Source organism: Chelonia mydas, chromosome 11 (genome assembly GCF_015237465.2).
Source record: "Chelonia mydas isolate rCheMyd1 chromosome 11, rCheMyd1.pri.v2, whole genome shotgun sequence".
Classification (NCBI taxonomy): Eukaryota; Metazoa; Chordata; order Testudines; family Cheloniidae; genus Chelonia; species Chelonia mydas.
The window spans coordinates 27,816,438-27,837,428 of NC_051251.2; the positions used below are offsets into that span (position 1 = coordinate 27,816,438).

The following is a 20,991-nucleotide window of genomic DNA, read 5'->3' on the forward strand; positions in this document are numbered from 1 at the left end:
TCTTCATAATAATTTTAAAAACAATACTAGCTGCCTATTTAATTTTCAAAACAGCAAAAACTATCCCTCTCCCTTTCCATTTCTTATAAGGAGTCTTGACGTTTAAATCTCCTCAGTGGGATAGATATGCTTGCTTTGATCTGCTTAACTCTTGGAAGTCCAGGGGCCCATGCTGCCCGGGATCCCTAGGGACAGCTCTGTCTGCCATTGGGGAATTTTTTCCCTGAGAACCCCCTGTAACACTTCACGAACCCCAGTTTGGGAACCACTGCTCTAGAATAGAGCTGTACACAAAACTGATTAACTAAATTGGTTTCTAACTTTAGTTAGATTGGTAGAAACCTCCTGTGTGGACACTCTTATTTTGGTTTCAGAATGCCTTACATCAACTAAGCTTAAATCAATTCCTCAGTCTTAGCAGTTTCAGTGTTTCCTCTGTATCATTTAGGTGAGATTTTCACAAAGCATTTAAGTGATTTAAGAGAATAAATCCCACAGAAAGTCTTAGGAAAATCTCCTCTTTCCATGGCCATTCCCCCTTGTTGTGGGTGTAGATTTGTCACAGTAACAGTGGAGAGAATTTTTTTTAAAAAACTAGGAAAATACGGTTGCAAACCCATAAAAACTGGTGGGGGACTGAGAGGCAATTGTAGCACCTGAAATACCATTTAACTTATTTTTTTCAAAAACTGATTTGATTTCAATTTGATTGTGTCCCTTTAAGATTTTAGGCTGTTAGCTCCTCACTTCAGCTATCTGTGGATGAAATTCATACCTCTGTCTGATCCGCCCTGCTAAGAGCTAACAGCAATGGGACAATTTGTAAAATTGACAGTGACATAGATTACAGATGGACCCTCTCTATTTCTCTCTTCTCTCTGCATGAACTAAATACACATCAGGGAAAGGCAACAGGACAGTACCTCTGACTAGATTTTACAACCAAAGGGGGGTTTATAAGGATGCTTTACCTTTTTTCTTCTCCTGTGTAAACAGATATTACAGATGCAGACATTACTGATTTTTGTGGCTTCTGATACGCCGCAGTACTTCTCCCATACAGTACAGAAATATACTTCACAAAAGATATATTCATAGCAATCACATCCCAGCAACTTTGACAGGACTTGTCACTTCCAGTTGCCATGGTTTCCTATTAAAGATAATGACTTCCAGCTACCATAGGCGTATGCAAAGCTGAAGGACACGTGCCAACAACTGGGAAGAGAACAGATGTCACTGCTCTGTACCTACTCTTAATACAAATGTGTCCTGGGAATCCATGCAATAAACTGAAGTGAAATAAGATTAGTCAAACAGCTCAGGAGTGGGAGGGGGAAGGAGGGCGGGGAAAGAGAGGGTATGAACGAGAATCACGAAGAGCTCAGAGAAATGACACATTAAACTGCAGGCTGCTGTGTAAAACGCTCATCCACCAGGTTTTAAATCAAATATTAAGTTTGTGGGTTTTGCTAATGTCATCTGTGTTCGGCAAATTAAAAACTGGGGAAGGGCTACACGTCTCACACCAGAGCCTGCAGCTAAAGCGGTCATTCCTCGGAGCTATTCACGGGTTAGGGAGGAGTTGTAGTCACTTCTCTGCCTCCCATGAATACCTACCCCACCCCTACTCCACAACCTAACTGGATAATCTTATTTTAGAGGACTTCTAATTTAAGCCTGCATATTAAGGGCATGTACACTGTGGGGAAAGGGGCATGGGGAGCTCCCTTCTCCTTCACGATCATCCATGGGTAATGGCTGGGGCTTAGGTGACCAGGCCAGTAGTAGCTGCTGGGCCAGGGCTGAAGGCAAGAATGGAGATTAGCTACCAAGCTGAGTCAGGAGACAGGTACCAAAGTAAAGCCAGGCCTGGGTCAAACGCAGAAGTCAGGAGCAAGATGAGGCAAAAGACAAGGTAATAAGCTAGAATCTATGTTGTTGATCAGACAGCTCCTTAGGGTAACTCCTGGTTTAAACAGTTGGTGTGGACCAAAGTTCTGTTGCTCTGGCTTCTTTGGGTAGTACTTGCTGCGGTGCCTAACTCTCCAGTAATTGTTGGGTGCTGCTTCACCTGGCTCCCCAGTGGTGACACAGAGGCAGTGGTCACCCAGAACTTCACAACCCCAAATTCTAGACCCATGGATCATTACAGCATGAAACAACAGGGCAGGATATGACCCACTGCTCAATGGGACACTAGACTGGGACCTAGCTAGTGCATCCAGCAGTGCTCTATCGCCCCAAGAATCAGCTGGCTTGAGGCCTCCAGAACCCTGGCTGCTCCTGGCCACAAGTACTAAGAAACAAACACTTTCTGGAGCAGCGGTGAGGAGTACTGCAGAGCACTTAGGCTGCCACACATCATTGGGCTCATATCAGTACAGGCATGGATGGAGGGAATTAAACTAATAACAAAAAGGGAGGGTTAAAAGAGTGAAGATATGAGCACTCAGCACAATATCAAGATGTTGAGAACAATAATCAAGGAACCAAAGGACATGGAGAAGAAATTCTTTAATTGCCTATACATCAATGCTAGGAGCCTGGGTAATAAACAAGAGGAATTGGTTCTTCTGATTTATGAGCATAAATTCAATGTAGTTGGTATTATTGAAACCTGGTGGGATGATTCATACAAGTAGAATGTTAAAATCAATGATTATAACCTATTTAGGAAGGATCAAATGGGCAAAAGCATAGGGGGAGTAGCACTCCATATAAAAAATGGCATTAGCTGTTCCCAAGTCACTGATAAGCATTAGGATCATTTTCTTCTGAGTTATGGATCAATGTCCTAACAGATAAAGCACAAGATGGAGTATTAGTTGGGGTCTACTATGGACCACTAAATCACACTAGGGAACTGGATGACCATCTCCTTATGTACCTGTGTACAATGTGTAGGCAGGAAAGCTGTGCGATCATGGGGGAACTTCAATTTGAATGACATATGCTGGAGGTCTCATGCTGCCAGTAGTAAAACATCCTTAGAATTTTTAAGCATAATAGATGATAATTTCATAACTGAAAAAGTGTTGCAGTCAACATGGGGAATTTCTAGTTTAGACCTAATAAATAAAGAGGAACTGATCACAGAATTAAAAGTTAATGGTAGCTTAGGTACAAGTGATCATCACTTGATCACATATCTAATGTGCAAGCTGAACACAGTCCAAACCAGTAATATATATACTTAGTGCTTTAATAGGGCCAGTTTCACAAAGCCGAAAACAATAGAGACAAAACAGGTGGGAGGAAAATTTTAATAAAAAAATGTGAATGATCACTGGGAATCATTTAAGTACATCTCACTAAATGCCCCAAAAGCCACAATCAAGGAAGAACACTGTGTTAGTTAAAAAACTGTCCTGGTTTAGAGAGGAAGTGAAGCCAGCTGTAAATAATATATAACAAATGGAAGAAGGGGGAAGTTAATAATAATTAATATAAATCAGAAGTTATTAATTGTAAAATGTTGATAAGAGAAGCCAAGGAACAGCAGGAGAAATCTCTGGCTAGCAGAGTTAAGGCCAATAATAAGGAGTTTTTTAAATATATTAGGAACAAAAAGAATCCCACCAATGGTACTGGTCTATTACTACTAGATGTAAATGGTAGAATAATCAATAATAATGCAGAAAAGACAGACGTATTCAATAAATATTTCTGTTATGTATTTGGGGAAAAACAGATGATGCAATTTCATCATACGGTGAAGATAACACTCTTCCCATGCTACTAGTATATCTCTGGAGGATATTAAAAAGAAGCTACTAAGGTTAGACTTTTAAAGTCAGCAGGTCCAAATAATATGTATCCAAGAATTTTAAGAGTTGTCTGAGGAGCTTGCTGGACCATTAATGTTGATTTTCAATAAGTCTTAAAGCACTGGGGAAGTTCCAGAAGAAAGTTAATGTTGTAACAATTTTTAAAAGGGTAAACAAGATGACAAGTAATTACAGGCCTGTCAGCCTGACATCAGCCACAAGCAAGATAACGGAACAGCTGTTATAGGACTCGATTAATATAGAAGTAAAAGAGGTGAACGTAATTAATGCATATCAACATGGATTTATGGAAAATAGATTCTGTCAAACAACTTCACATCTTCTTTTGATGAGATTACAAGTTTGGTTTATAAAGGCAATAGTGTTAACATAATAAACTTCTATAAGGCATTTGACTTCGTACCGCATGTCATTTTGATTGAAAAATTAGAATATAAAAATCAGCATGGCACACATTAAAAGGATTAAAAATTGGCTAAGTAACAGGTTTCAAAATGTAACTGTGGGGTCCCACAGGGATCAGCTCTTGGCCCTATACTATTTAACATCTTTATCAATGACCAGGCACTCTAAAGAATGGGACTCATTTAACTGCTGACTTTTGACAAAAATGTAGTCAATTTTCTACAGTTGAAATGCTTTTTCTGACAGTCAAGTAAGTGGCTTGTATTCAGATCTGAGATATATATCGCAACAACAGAAAAATGGCACTAAAGGTACCCCAGAGGCTTAAGACAAGCATTTATTATGTGACTATGTCACAAACTGTCCTAAAGAAATGTAATTTGGACAGTTCAGAGCTACTGTAATTAAATACTACTCCATGTGAAATTAACTCTTTTCATCAGCAAATTCTACATTGGAGTGCCAAAGTATTAGAGAGTTTAGAATGTTAGGTATTCTTCAGCTTTTTGTCTTAGGAGATCCCACATCCCACAGTGATAGCAGTCCACTCTTCTCCCATAATACTATGAAGGCTTCAAAAAGTAGCAAATTCCTAGAAGGGCCATCACCTCAGATGTGCTTGCCATCTCCTCCTCCTGTGTCACAGTACTAACCCCTTTACATTTATCACATTAACACTAGGGAGCTCAGGTCCCCTACCCTGATGTTAACATAGCATCAGAGTCATTTGAAGTCAAAGGCCACAGCTTTAACAACAACTAATCAGTCACTAAAAACATTGATTTGCCCACATTGTGTGCTAAGTTACACACATGCAAGTGTACTGACTTCAGTGGAGTTTCACACCTATAATTCAGGGCAGATTTGACCCATTGAGTCTAAATTTATGCAACTCACACAGCAAGGGGCCACATGGAAAAAAGCACTAAGTGGAGGGTGTCAGTTCAAGAAGCTCCTCCTTCATTCTGACTTTCATACTTTCACACATTCTTCCAGCCCCTCAGCATGTAAGTTACACCACTTTAGGCTCTTTAATAGGACAGCTGGGGCCCTACTGGAGCTCTGCTGGAAGGTGCATTGACTCATCACATATCCTTGACTCTCTGACCACACTCTTTACTGTCAAGTGCTGTCTACTTTCAGGGCTGCAGCTAGTAGATGAAAGTTTTAGGAGTCTTGTGGCCCCGCAACTTCACTTTCACCACTGATGGCCTAGAATCTACAAGTGGAAACCAATGAGCACAGTGAACCTCTAACACCAGTTTAGACTTTCACCCACTAATCAATATATGAAACTTACACCACCTTATTCTAGATAAGGGCCACAGGTTTAGTTTCAGCAACTCAGTCACCATGTTGGATCCTTACAACAATCCATTTGAACCAATCCAGAAACACAAACAAAACAAGTCAGCACTACCTTCAGGTTTCAGAGTAGCAGCTGTGTTAGTTTGTAACCGCAAAAAGAAAAGGAGTACTTGTGGCACCTTAGAGACTAACACATTTATTTGAACATACGCTTTCATGAGCTACAGCTCATTTCATCGGATGCACGCACTACCTTCAGTTATCTTGATATTTAAGAAAATATTGTACTTTTTAAACCCATCCACACAAACAACAGGGTCTGTAGGAATTATCCCATGAACCAAGTTTTAATGACTTGTAGCCTTTAGCTTAGTGAGATTGGTCACTTGAGCCAGCACTTGGCTTCTCATCTGGATACATTTAAAAATCTTAGCAAAGAGGTTATCCTTCCAGAAACCAACTCTGCACAATGTCACAGTCTCAATAATGGGCTGTTTGTCATTAAATCAGGAAGGCTTTTAAAGCCGTTGGAGTCTCTCCTAAAGTTCTGCAGCATTTTCTGACGTGTGAGAGCATGCGGTGTGCCCATGGAAAGCAGAGTTCAAAGGATCTAGGACCGAAGTTCTAATAATCTACAAATGGGTACTTACTACCAAAAAGAAATGAATGACAAAAAAGGGAGCCCTGTCTATTGGGTGTATATATACAGAAAGTAATTTCCCTGGAGCGGATACCACAGAAAATATCAACTATATATGTTTGATAGCAACAACTGAAATGCCAATTTTGCTTTTTGCCATTACAGTGCCTTTACCAGGACTTCCCCGGGGGTTGAGCCAACCCCTAGAACAGGGATCGGCAACCTTTGGCACGCAGCCCATCAGGGAAATCCGCTGGCGAGCCGAGGCGGTTTGTTTACCTGCAGCGTCCACAGGTTCAGCCGACTGCAGCTCCCACTGGCCGTGGTTCACCGTTCCAGGCCAATGAGGGCTGTGGGAAGTGGCGGCCAGCACATCCCTTGACCCACACTGCTTCCTGCAGCCCCCATTGGCCTGGAACGGTGAACCGCGGCCAGTGGGAGCTGTGATCGGCCAAACCTACAAACACTGCAGGTAAACAAACCATCCTGGCCTGCCAGCGGATTTCCCTGATGGGCCGCGTGCCAAAGGTTGCTGATCCCTGCCTAGAACATCAGGGACTTCCCCAACAACACCTGAGAGCAGCAGTAGAGCAGTGGGCCCACTCTAAATTCTTGAATTAAAATTCTTCTCTTGCTCTCAGTTGCTCAGTTTCTTTGCATCAGCTGAGGAGGCTGTATACTTTGTTCTCTCTCCCTCCTGCATCCCCCTGCAGTTTCTGCAACCTTTTCAAGTACCTGACGTGTTTTCCTCCCTTTTTGGTTTTGGGCATTGTCTTTTTCAAAATTTAATTTTTAAATATTTTTGACTGCATTTAATAGCTGATTTTTCTGAGGCACCTGCCCTGAGCCTTCTCTTTGCTTACTATTTAAATTCACTCTGTTCCTGATAGTTATTCCAGCATCAGAGTGTGATTAGTTTATTTAGAGCAAATTCTGTTGTATAAGAGCCCTGAACTTGACAAATGGTATCAGATCAAAATTAGCCCAGTAAATGGTAACTTCAGAATGAAATAAAAAAGCATTAATGTTTCGAGGCCAGTAGATTTCAATCATTTTGCTAGATCTAGTACCCAGTGCCCACGAAACTTTAGTATAATGAAAGGGTTTTAAATGAACTTATTTGAGACCAAATTCTATTCTCTCTTATGATGGTATAAATCTGGAACAACTCAGTTTGCTCCAGTGGTGATACGCCACTATAAATGAGAGCAGAATTTGACCCACTGCAAACAAAAAATCAACTTTTTTGGTCTGAAAAAAAATTCTTGAAGCAATTTCCCCCGCCCCTCCAATTTTTCAGTGTCGGCAGCAAATTAAAAAAAAAAAAAATCAGTTATTCACACAGTTCTACTGTTCGATGATATTCAGCAAGGGTAGGTGGAAGCCTCATAGATTAAAAAAAATCTGATTTGTTGAGCTCATTTGACCAGCAATTATCCTATATTGTGGTCTCATGAGATAAGCAGAGTCAATATTTGAATAGGAGACATCCAGAGAAAACCCTGATACTGCAGAAAGTACTGCTGGTGATTCAGTCGGTGGCACTGCTTCCTCTGAGTCAGTAGAGAACTAGCGTCCCAGCCTGGTGCAGAGAGGCACCATGTTCTTGGGAGGTATACTCAGGGCATGTCTACAGTTACCGGTAGATCAGCACTGCTGCAACTGACGCAGCAAGTGTTGATTTAGCGGGTCTTGTGAAGACTCGCTAAATCGATGGGAGAGCACTCTCCCATCAATTTTTGTACTCCACTTCCCCGAGAAGCATAAGGGAAGTCAACAAGAGACACTATCCTATCAACACAGCACAGTGTAGGCACTGCGGTAAGTGGATCTAACTATGTCTACTGCAGTTGCATAAGTTAGATTGATTTACTGTGGTAGTGTAGACCCGCCCTCAGATGCAACGTTAAAAAGAACTTAAGATCATTGACACACACCATCATTAAAGATTCCATGGCACTTTTCTTTTTTCCCTTGTCAAATTCCATCTAGGGTAATTACATTCTGCCTACTTACATTTTCCCTGCAATTTCAGTTGGATTTAGTATTCAGGCAAAATTCTGCTCTGTTACAACCTTCCATTCCTCATGTTGTTATGTACTCTTAAAAACAGTTGTTGTTTGTCACCCTGTGGCTGCAATTCAGTGTTGAGTAAAAGGATTTCTACTTCTATAGTTGGTGAACCAGTTGGAATGTGCGTTGGGATCCTCCTTGATAAAAGGCACTACATAAAATCATTATAATGTGGGAAAAAACATGAAAAGGATTATATTTCTCACCTCCCATCAAACCTGTGCTTCAGGAAGTCAAAGAGGGCTTTCTGCATCATGTCTGTTACCTTTGCAGAGGTGAGGAAGGTTGAACAAAGAGGATTGACAGGGAGAGAAAGAAGTCAAAAGTAAGAAAAGAGGCAGAAGGTAAGGACATTTCCAATAATCAATGTCCTTTACATAGATAGTAATCATTTAATTGTAGTGCTATCGTCAACGAGCTCTCATTCAAACACATCTGGTAGCTGCAATTTATATCTATACTGGGGTCTTAAACACGCAGCCCACGGGCCGCATGCAGCCCACGGAGTTATTTCCTGCAGCCCACCATAGGCACTAACTCCATCAGCAGCTAAGCTCCCCACACCCCCCTTGCCCTCCCGAGAGCGCTGTGTCCCTGCTCCTCCGCCTACCTCCTAGCGCTTCCTGCCACCAAACAGTTGTTTGGCGACGCTTAGGACTTTCCAGGAGGGATGGGGAAGTAGCGGGGATGAGGTGTGCTCAGGGGAGGAGGCAGAGAAGAGGCGGGGCCGGGGCGGGGATTTGGGGAAGGGACTGGAATAGGGGCAGGGAGGGGGTGGAGCCTCATGGACTAGATGAGCAGTCTGAGGTATGAAGTTCAGCATGTATGATTCTTTGCTTGAGTAGTTGGGAAGAATGTTTGTTAAAAAGTGGCAATGTATTTTGTATGAATAGTTACTTTAAAAAGTTCCTGCCATTACAGCTATGTTGATAGACTGTACGTGTAGATCATCAATGTTACTGACCACATAAGGAATAGTTACAGGTGTTTATATTTTATTAAAACCCCTCTTCACATTACAGTTTTAAAAAAGTTAATACACTGACTTTTAATAGCATACTATATTACTCCTCATTTTTTTCATTTTTGACTCTACTTTTGTATGAAAAGGTTTCAGTGACGCGGCCCTTGGGCCAATGTAGTCGTCCTCGTGTGGGCCTCACGGTGAGCTGAGTTTGAGATCCCTGAACTATAGAGATGGAATAAATACTTCATTATAAATGTTTGCTAGTCTTCTGAAACATACTCCACCGTGCTCATATGCGGGAGTGTTCTAACAGCACTGGTCAACATCTTTACAATGAGATCTATGGGCAGAAAATGGATCTGGATCCTATTACCAGACATGGGCAAAATCCTGAGAGATGCTGAGCACCTGTAATTCCCACTGACCTGTTGGGTGAACTCTTTGGCCCTTTCAGAGTAATTCAGACTGCCACCCATTATCTGCCAGTCTAGACTGTAACCAATTCAAGACCCTGTGTCTCTGGCAGTTTATTTCTCATCAACTGTATTTTTCACATGCCTCTTGCACACTTTCATCAGAAAAAGTACGCAAAGAACTTTCCCATATAGATTGCAAAGGGATTACAAATGTGTCTCTCTCTCTCTTTCTCTAACTGAAGGAAATATCCTAATTCAATTACCATTTAACTGGATACTTTATGCACCTAAAAGATGTTTAATTTCCAAGAAGTCCTTTTTTTTCCAAGGGAGATTCTCTGTGTCTAATTTGTAGCATGTTGTATACTTAAACCAGCAAACAAAACCCCTCCAAAATTTGAGAGTCCTTTGACCAAATTCATTTAGGCTGCAGCACCACTGAAGTCAATTCAGTTACGCCAAGGAAGAATTTTTACCCCTTGAGGGGAAAGCGACCATGTAATTAAAAGGCAGATATCAGAAAATGAGATTCAGTCAAGCCTTTCTAATTCTCACTTTGCTAATCTGCAAATCCAATAATTCTCACCCAAAAAACCTGATTTAAGAGCAGGGCGCTGCACTAATAATAGCACCATACTGTCATATTACTCATACTTCACTACTTTTATAAAATATATTACAAATACTTTTACTCATATGCTGTGAAGTATTATCAACATTCATTAAACTAAATGAAGTGTAACTGATTATATGTTCATACTCCTTTTTGACCCAATTCAGCAAAGCACTTTATGTGCTTAACTTTCAGCACATACTAACGCTGCTTTGCTAAATAGGATGGACTTACACCTGTGCTTAAAGTTAAGCATGTGTTCAAATGCTTTCCTAAATCTGGATCTTACTTGCTAATTTGCAGAATTTAATAATGAATGTCCTGGTTATCTGTGCATATTAGTGAGGCTTTGCTGAACATATTGTTATGCTGAATAGAGGGTGATGGTTTAGGTGGGCTAGGATTCTCTTCAGCCTCAAATTTCTATGCAATAACTTTAAAAAAACAGAACACCCCACACACTTCAGAAATAGTGATGGGTTCACAAGATTAGTGCCTGGAGTAGGAATGTAGAAATTACCACACTGGAGCAGACCAATGCTGCAGCTAGTCTAGTCTCAGTTAGGTCTTGTCTCCACACAGAACTTGCACTTGTTTAACTAAGGTCAAATGAAAAAGTTGCACTGGTTTAACTTAAGATGTGATGTTAAACTGCTTTAGTCAAATGAGGGCAAAAGGCTGTGTAGCCACACTTATTTAAACCAGGCTTATTTGGATTTAGCATAAATCTACTAGGATTCAGTTTAAGATAAACCAGAATAGAAGTATCGACACAGCCTATTGCACCAGTTTAACTAACTTGTTCTAAAGGCTGAGTTATGTTAAACCAGTGCAATATCTGCATGTAGACAAGGCCTTTGGACATACTATATATATATATATATATAAAAATTTCCTACAGTTAAAGATTGCTTGTAACTACTGCAATCAAATCAGGAAGGACTACAAAGCGGACGTATAATACTTTGTAGCAGACTAGAAAATAGTAATTAACTGTAGCTAACTAGAATAGATACCTCATAACCTTTCAGAGATGGGCCAACTAACACAACGGGCCTCATGGATGGCACTACGTCATAAGGAGGAACATGTTCCGTCTGAAAGAAGAAAATGTCCCATCAGCACATAATCGAAAACAGACTCAGCATGTAAACTGTAGAAACTATATAGCAAAATACACTTACCACTTTTTGTTTCTGTTTTGCTAAAAGACCAAAAACAAGAATTTAATTAACATGCATACTGCGCATAACGCGATAGTCACAAGATTTACAAACAAAGATCACTCTGTCAATGCACTTTTGATTTGTATTTCTGCATCTCCTTTCTGATCAGTATTAGTCACTACCATTCTGAGGGAGTCTGCCAGCTTTTCTGGTTCTTTTCTCCAGCTCTCTACATGACTGATACGTTTAGAACCAAATATTTTTTTCTCCTCCAATTATTTTGGGGAACGTTTGAACAAATAAGCATTTATCTATGGGATATATTTATAAATTAGTAATAAGAGGGTGTGGAGAAGCCCTTTATTTTATTTGCAACTTTTAAGGTAAGTTTAAGAAACAGTAATAGTTTTCTTTATATAAAATCCAAAATTCACCTGTGGAAGTGGGTGTAGCTCTAAATGTGCCAGACACCATTTCTCCAAGACTTGAAGAAGAATTTCCACTTGATTTCCTACAGCATTACAAAGAGTGTCCATTAACACAAAGTATTCTGAGAGTGAACTCACAAGGCCCTACAACTCCTATTCCAGCCTCAGAGATGCTGCACTGCTGCCCCATGGACTGCCTAAAGGTTGGGAGGAGGAGAAATTACATCCCATATGCCTCTTCTTAATTCACCACGCAGTCATATGATCAGAGAAGGGTGAGTTCCATCACTTGGCCCCAGTGATACAAAAGAGATTCACCTACATAGATTCCTATAATCTGATATTCTCTTTTACTGTGCATCCATCCCAGTTAGGTACCTCTCTCTCCAAACATCAAGGCACAAGGGCTAACACTCAGCTATTTCAAGCTGTAAAAGCAATTTGGATAAATCAGAGCAGATGTTATTCAATTATTCTAGAAACATTTCCCCAGATAGTTTACTCTTGAAATGATTCCTGAGCTTGATTAAGTAAATTAGTATGGCAATTCGCTGCCATTACTTTATAGGCTAAATTATGCTCCTCACTTTTGCCATCTATTATGGCCAGATTCAATCATCTCACCTTTCTTTCCTTTACAATCAATTATCTAAAAGTATCATTATCTGCACCATCTCATCAGTATTAGTAGGAGTTCCACGATGGCATTAAAGTAAGTCTGTTGTTTGGGTATTTAGTCAGTGGATGGTGACATGTTCACACACAGTAGGCAGGCCTCACAGTGATTAACTGTCAGAGCTGTGGCTCTCAGGCCTGTCCTCAAGCCTGTGTTAGCCAAGAGGGGTGGGGAGGTAAGGAGAAGACAGGCTGGGGATGAAAGTGGAGAGACAATCTGAGGTGAGGAGCAGTGGAGCCAGCCAGAGTGTAGTCTGTCTTAAAGAAAGGGTTGCAAGGAGATTGGAGTGCTGCAACACTGACTGTGTCTGTGCTGTTCCCAACATGCCAATTTACTGGTGAGTCAGAATGAAAATAGTATGAGAGAAAATCTTAGGGCCCATGAGTGAGCACTGATTTGCTCTAACCCTGCATGGGCTCAGACTGCTTGTCCTCCAGAACCCTCCACACTTTAGTCCCCATCCTGTAGGACTCATTTTTCAAAGTTTATCCCTGTAGTTTTCCTGTCCCTCGTATTCAACATCAGAGACATGAGAGATCTAGGATGCCTGCTACTTTCTGCAAACGTGTATATTTTAACCCGCTGTCCATTTTGGTATATGAATACAAAACCATTTTTAGACAGGTGAAGATTGAGGAATACACTAAAACAAATCAGCTGAACTTCACTGATATTGCCCAGTGTTTGTTGTGTTTTAAAAAGGCTAAGGACAGTCTTACCCTCCATGGAAACGTCCTCTCTTCTGCTCCTGCTGAATTCGGATATTCTCCAGCCTAAGTGGGCTTGGAATGAAGCCAATCTCACAGCCCTCTTTAACCAGCCTTCCTATCCACCAGTCGTTATTATATTTCTGTAATGCAGACAGATTATTGACTTCACTCACAAATGCCACCTGTCCTAACTAGCTCTGAGCTATGTGTTATCTACAGTCTTTAACTCCACATTACCCTTTGAAGGCCTGCACTCCTGCTGAAAGCCGAGTATTGGCCAAATTGTGTGCATTTAAACGAGTCAGCAGGAAAAGATGTCATACTGAGAGCTCTCAAGACTGAAGACTTGTATGTGCCCACAGAACAGGTGTCAGTACAGGTTTCTCTCTGAACTTTCTCAGCCTTGACATGGAGTGTCAAACTTTATATTCACTCTCTACGTCCAGGAATGACTTTTCTGCTGACACCATCAACAAATATGCAAACTGGTGCCAAGGGTAATGGTAGTTTGGAAGACTGGTCTATTATCTAACACCCTAATCATTGCACCATCTATCCTCTGTCTTGACTTCAGTTTACTTGCAGTCCTATACTGTAGAAACAGCTAAACCACTTGGATATATTTTTTAATTCAGTTAAGAAATTTAAGTTAAGAAATTTTACTTCCAGAGACTTTAATACAATAAAACCATGCTTTAAGAAATGTATTTTTAACTTTTGTTAACATTAGGTTAATTTAATTGAAAGTTTGGCCCAATCTAAACTACAGTGATATAAAGAGTGATGCCATAAAGACAAAAGGTTTGTTGCAACTGTCTGGTAACAGGACTTTTTAAGCAAGCCCTTTTAAAGATTTACAATTTGTTCTCCTCATTTAGGTCCTTGTAAATTGAGCAGATTATATATTTTAGCAATTTTGTAATTTTTTAAAAAACTGCAATTATTTTTTGTCAAGAACTCTTGCCACCATATTTCAAAAGGAATATTAGTTTTCCTAGAGAGGTTATACATAATTAAAGGCAGTGTGTATCAATCCCATTTTAATACTTTCAGAAAAAAATAAGTCAAAGATTTGTTTGCAAAATGAGTGAAGAAGCCAAGTATACCCCCATCTCTCTAAATTATCATCAGTTCCCTGGCCCCAAACTCTCAGGCCCTTAAATTCGTTCTTGGGCAACTAAATAAATACATTCTAAAGCTCCTATTTGAAGTCAATGAGATCTGCACAGGCTCAGGACCAATTAAAAAAAAAACAGACCACTTATTTAGGGGCCCAACTTTAGGCTCTCAAATTTGAAAGTTTGGCCTCAATAACTTCCTAGCAAAAGTATATTTTTCCTCACTTTCCAAACAAGTTTTTCTGTGGTTTTCATTATCCTTTGTTATATACTATTATAATATGCTAGTTTAAGAACATAGCCCAGTATCTTGTCTCAGACAAAAGCCAGGTTGACTCTTCCACTCTTCCCCAACAAATTGTGTTGATCTATGTGTCTGAAAGTTCTGTTTCTACCAGTTTTCCCAGTACTGAACTTAGGCTCACTGGCCTGTAATTTCCAGGATCTCCTCTGGAGCTCTTTTTAAAAATTGACATTACATTAATTACATGCCAATCATCTAGGACAGAGGTGATTTAAGCGATAGATAACATACCAGAGATAGTAGTTCAGCAATTTCATATTTGAGTTTCTTCAGAACTCTTGGGCAAATACCATCTGGTCTCGGTGACTTATTACTGTTTAGTTTATCAATTTGTACTAAACCCTCTTCTACTGACACATCAATTTGGGACACTTCAGATCTGTCACCCAAAAAATAGCTCTTATGTGGGTGTCTTCCCAACATCCTCTGCAGTGGTGACTGATGCAAAGAATTCATTTCAGAAACTGTAGGCTGAACTGCAAGACCCTACTTTCTGGGAATTTCACAAATAAATCACCAACTAAAGTACCAGCCGACCATTTTTAAATTGATCTTGTTCCTGGCTGTCCATTTTAGAATAACATCCACAACTTTTGGCATCTTTAGATGGATTGTTACAGGTAAAAATATCTGTGCTGGAAAATGTACAAAGTTCTGCATATATAATGTTTTGAATCAACAATAAAATGGGCTATATTAGAATTTGTTTTGTAAATTCATAACATACAATGACAATATTTGTGTATTGGAAGGAGAAGGGAGAATTGCCATTCTAGTAAATTCCAAGGGATTACAACTAGGAGCTGTTTGATAAGAGAAATTTCAAAAATCGCAGGACTGTAAAGCATAGATGGGAAAACCTCAAAAGGCTCCTGAGCCAAAGTGGTATCAGGCCCCCTAAAATCAACCCACAGAATATACGGATGAATCTTGTTTTGCAAGTTCTAAACCTGCATATAGGTGTGCAAAACAACATGTTGCACATGCACATGTTGTGGGTTCACTTTAGGAAGCCCAGAGAAAATTTGCAGGAAATACCTTCAACATACAGTAAAAATGATTCTCTCTCCAGTTAGCATTTTAGGACAGTGCCCCTACAGCTTAGCTCCCCTCTCTGCTCTGAGGTCTCATTTCTCTCAGTCTCTCCCCATACATCTACACAGCGAGTGGCACTGAGCTTCAGAGCCCAGATCTACTCACTCAAGCTTGCAGGGCTGAGGCTACCATGCTAAAAATAGGTGTGTAGATGTTGCAGAACGGGCTGTGAAGCGTAGGCAGTAACCAGCTCCAGCCAAAGCTGCAACATCTACACAACTGTTTTTAGTGCAGAAGCCTGAGCCCCGCGAGCCTGAATGAGTTGACCCAGGCTCTGGGACTCTCTGCCATTTGTTGTGTAGATGAACCCTATGTCTCAAGGCAGAAAGCTTTCCTACAGATGCTTCTTCTTACTCTCTTATTCTAGGTCCTCTTCTACAGGCCCTCCCTAGGGGGCTACCTGCAGACCTGGTGTAAGCCAGTGTAATTCCACTGTTTGGCTCAAGGTGTCCTTTCTCTGGCTATCTACTACCTGTCTCAATCTCACTGCTTTAGTGAAGAACAAAATCTATATCCATCAAGTTCAAGTGGTTTTAAAAATCTACAGAGACATGATTTCCCTTCCATGCTTTTAAGACCTGACAATGAATTAGTAGCTTCAAATTCTTAATAGTACAAGATACAGCTTCATGGCACTGGAATCCTGATAAGGATGAATGATCCTGGATGTTATTGCTAATCAAACAGATGCTCTGTGTAATGCTGGCTGCTATTCAGCTTTCCTTTTTGTCTTGCGTGGCTCATATCTGACTGCTTAGGTTTTAGTTGTTGGCAGGTCAGAGGAATAATTGCATGCTGTAGTTACCTCTTTAATGTGCAAAAAGTCCTTGGCATCAAAAGAGATGGCAGTGCTTGGGACAGGAACATCTTCATCCAGTGCGCCACAGTAACTCACATTAGTCTTAACTGCAAACGCTACAGGTTTAGACTAGGAACAAAAAAAAACATGTCACAAGCATATTACAGAAGTGTTCTTGTACTTTTTAGATCCAAGAGTTAGTGTGCTGTATCAAATTAAAAATTTACTAGTTGTGCATTGGCACATACAGCCAAATTCAGACTTAATGTAAGCGGACACAACTCCACACAAGTCAATGGAGTTGTGCTTGCTTACATCAGGTTCAAATTTGAGCCATGTGATTTGTTACAAAAGAGAATTGATCCATCGGTATCAATCCCCTTGTAGGATAATTCAAAGGAAGGTAATTCCTCCCTCCACAATGCATCCAGTGGAGTGTGGTACACTAGGTCAGAAAATTCTTCCTTTGCAGAGATTGTTTTCTGTCCTAAGGCATGAAATGTGATGGAAGATCCTACATAAGATGTAGGCTACAAAGTACTCTAGAAGACTATAGAGTTCCAAGGCTTGATTAATTCCTGCTGGTGTAAAATGGGCTGTATGCCCTGAGTAGCAGGACATTTGTGAGGAACACAGCATCACAAGGTACCTACAAAATCCTTTCTGCTGGGGGGCCAAGGGTTGCCTAAAACTTCCTCAAAAGTATGTGAAGCTGACCAAGACAGTGGGGTGGCCAGAGCAACAGGGAGATATGCTGATTCAGACCCATGGAAAAGTCCTATGGAATTTAATAGGAATGAAACTAGGAAGGTTCTACAGAAATGTAATAGGTGTTATAGGAATTAATCCAAAAATGTATAGAACTTAATAGAGAATGAGAGAGCCTTTCTACAAGCTTTTTAAAATCTATAGAAGTGATAGAATTTTCTATTAAATTCTGTAGGACTGTCTAAAACCCCATAGAAAGTGTATCATTTTTAACAAGCCTCTCCCAGCAGGGTCCCAACTATTCTCTGAAGTTGGCCTCTTTGAAGAACCCCTGGAAAAGTGTGGCCCTGAAAACACTGCCTGCTTTCCACTGCTGAAAAATCCCTCCGGAATGTATCTATCCATACCCCCAATTTATTTTACTGTCACCACCATCACTAAAGTATCTGAATGCCTGACCGCTCTGTCAGAACATTTGTCATCTGCAGCTCCTTTCTTCACAGGGTGAATCAAGTAACCAACATTTTGAGAAACAAAAAAAAAGGACTAATTTGCAGCCACTGGGTCAAAATCCTATATCTGACTATATTGGTACAATGGCAATTGAAATGAATGGCATTCATGTGCACACATCACAGGGCAGTATTTGTCCCATTATATTTACATCCAGTCCATCCACAGCTCATCCGTAGGGTGACCACCTGGACCAAATCCAAATTCAAAAAACGGTCAAGCACATTGCTATGAAAATGTGGTAGAAGTCTCTTATGTTGTTCTCCTTTTCTTTCCTTAAGTAAAAGAGTCAAATTCCACTCTCATTTACACATGTAGGACCTACCAACACACACAAGGTTGCATGGGTGTGACAGCAGGATTTGGCTCTATGTTTTAGGTAGTATCTTCTTTGCGAAAATATTTGGTATTTCCCCTTCTAGCATCTTGTATTGGTTGACAAGCTATTTTCAAATTATATGATCACCATTATAAACCTGTAGAATGAATTCTAACACTATGCAAAGGTTGACGTGGAACCAAATGCCATATAACTTTGCTATTATTAAAGCTGAAAAGAAGAATTCACCTTTGCCCTTTCAAGCTGAATAGCTGCTTGCTGTTCTCTCTCCTGGCGGATTGCTTCTCTGTCCTCTTCCAAAGATACATCAGAATCTGATGGTCTGCTTGTGTATGAATCTGCTGATCCCTAGAAAGAAGAGCACATCGTTAAGAGAAATTATATGCTGCTTAGAAGAATCCAAGCCAAATTCACAAAACATTGCTCAAGTGTTTCTTTCCTGAATTTTGTTATGTAGATTTTTTATATTATTTTTGATAGGAAATTGTACAGGATACAGTTAGGAATTTAAGTGGTTTTATAGATTTTTATTTTTCTGAAAAACACAAAATTCCAAAGGAAATCTCTCTCTTTCTCAGAACACGTGCAGTATTTTAGTCTCTCTTATGGGTATGCATCATAAGGCAATCAGCACTGGGCACAGCACAACAACCTATTACAATATTTAAATCCTGTGTGATAGCCTTAGATTAAATATCAGCTCTCCATCAAAGGTTACATCACATCAGATAGAATCAGATTATTATATGGCTCAGTTAAAAATCACTTCTCTGTGTAAATATATTAGTGATATATAAATACTTTAGTCAGTACCCAGCAGCACTCAGAATTATTCTATGCATCATACCTAAACACAAACATTCGTGAATCAAGAAGCAAAAGTGGCCAAATGCCAGAACATACTATTAAAAGTTATTTGACAATGGAACGCATAAATCCAAATCCTATGCAATGACATAAGATAGGGATGATACATGAACCAGAAGGGGTATATATCAGTCTGCAAGGGGGAGAAACAGGATATACTGTACAGTAAGATGTCTTGTTCAAGTCACTATTCAGGATGGGTGGCACAATCTACAACCAGTAGTGTTTTTACACTCCCCTTTATAATAAGCAACTCGACATTGAGGTCCTGATTCTGCAATTAGATCGGCACAAATGTACCTTCATGCCTTCATGGATCCAACTGCAGGATAGGGGCCTGATTTTGTAAGAAAGACAAAAGGATGTACAAAGTATTTGCAAATATTATTAATCTAAAAACCAAAATAGACCCCAGATGCCTAGCAAAATTAGAGCTCAATTCTACTTGCATGACTCTTCATTTGAATAAAGATGTGCCTCAGTTCTAAATAGGATGTCAAAAAGACACGTTAAAATAATTTTTGGAGTGGCCAGATCCTGCAAAATGCTAAGCTCTCGGATTTGGTCCTATAATCAAGTAAATCTCCCATGGTAAGGATATGCACATGACCGTTCCATTTCCCGAACAGGAGGAATGTCTATTTTTATCCTTGTTTAGGTGAGTAATGCCTTTGCTACCAAACTTCCTTCCTCTTTCCGCACTTGATCCTGTGCCCAATGAAATTCCCAATCTCCCACTGACTCCAGTTATTCAGAATCAGGTACTATTTGGTTTGGCATTTGATTAATTTGCAGTTAGTTTAATGTATTAGCACCCAGCAATAGCAGCGGTTAATTTTATTTCAGTTACAGATTCTGCATGGTTATGACACACCATGGGTAGCTTTGCACAATTACAAATGTTTGAGGATCTGTATTACAAACTTGAATGCAATGGCAATTAATACTTTAAATATCAGCACATAATATATAAAGTTTAGGGTACAAACCCATATGTAAATGGCATAATTTAGTCCCACGAACACATTTTTATATCTACATATTTTGCACATTTCTGAGTTCAGAAAAGCACAACGCTAGGACCCTAATCATACAAACAAAACCATCCTTGAACCCATGAGAAAACTTAATTAAGTCAAGAGGACTGCATAAGAGAGTCTATCCATGCAGATCTCCATGCAGAAGCTGGATCTAGTACCATACACTAACAATCAAAAGCCCCACAGGAACTCTACACCACGCTGTTTGTGAGCATCGCTGTAAAATATTATAGAATTTTATATGAGAGAAGCATTAATTAACTGGATCTTCTGTATTTAGTGAAGTGTTGGCCAATAAGTACAGCAACACATTTCTAAGTGATCACATTTTCAGTAGCAAACTGAAAAAAATCATCTTCTCATCCAGGAAAGCCATTAAAAATCTATTTTTGTCAAATGGATGACTATTTTGTCTCATCACAATTTTTTTTTACAAGAGTTTTAAATTAACTCATGACTCAATCAATTCAGATACAAGTACATTAAAAAAGCCTTTTAAAAACTGATCTTCACTGCTATGATAAATAATATCCTATTTATTCTATGGTGATGTCATTTCAGTATATTTTCGTGTCTGAAGCTATTTAACAGCATAACTGTATTTGGCAGTGATCTTAGACAAGTAAAATAAGTAGAGACCGAGGTTAAATCAATAGTAATTCTCAGAACTCTCATCATAAATTCCACGTAAGTACAGCAGCATTCAGTCAGGTATGCTCTGATGCGAGTATCAGACATACCCAAAGGGATATTCAAAGCTGTGAGATTTAAAGAAACACGATGACGAAGTCTTGGAACAAACTGATTGTAACAACTTAGTCAGTCAGGCTGTAGACCCAATATTTTAAGGGCATATATTAGACAGACAGCTAGCTACTTAAGTTAAAAACAAAGCAACAATGGCATAAAACGTATCTGCATCTCTGTCTGGAAATCACAGCGTTTGTCCAGTGATCCTGTCTACTGAAGTAACACACGGGCTGATATTCAAAGGCAGACTCTGAGCTGGGTGCC

The 20,991-nt window shown here is 39.8% G+C and overlaps 1 protein-coding gene across 7 annotated transcripts in view; it reads right to left on the reverse strand.

The window, feature by feature from the left end:
• CACNB4 (calcium voltage-gated channel auxiliary subunit beta 4) overlaps positions 1 to 20,991 on the reverse strand; it is a 192,560-nt gene that overhangs the window by 38,581 nt on the left and 132,988 nt on the right. For all 7 annotated transcript variants that reach the window (XR_005227333.1, XR_006284898.1, XR_006284899.1 and 4 more), the window contains 7 exons: positions 18,299 to 18,418; positions 16,516 to 16,638; positions 13,203 to 13,333; positions 11,814 to 11,890; positions 11,398 to 11,417; positions 11,230 to 11,310; positions 8,424 to 8,482 (listed from right to left, as the gene is read on the reverse strand). Coding sequence is in view for 4 of the 7 variants with exons in the window: in XM_037912550.2 (XP_037768478.1) it covers positions 8,424 to 8,482; positions 11,230 to 11,310; positions 11,398 to 11,417; positions 11,814 to 11,890; positions 13,203 to 13,333; positions 16,516 to 16,638; positions 18,299 to 18,418 (611 nt within the window). In the remaining 3 variants the exon portion in view is untranslated. The remainder of the gene's footprint in view (positions 1 to 8,423; positions 8,483 to 11,229; positions 11,311 to 11,397; positions 11,418 to 11,813; positions 11,891 to 13,202; positions 13,334 to 16,515; positions 16,639 to 18,298; positions 18,419 to 20,991) is intronic.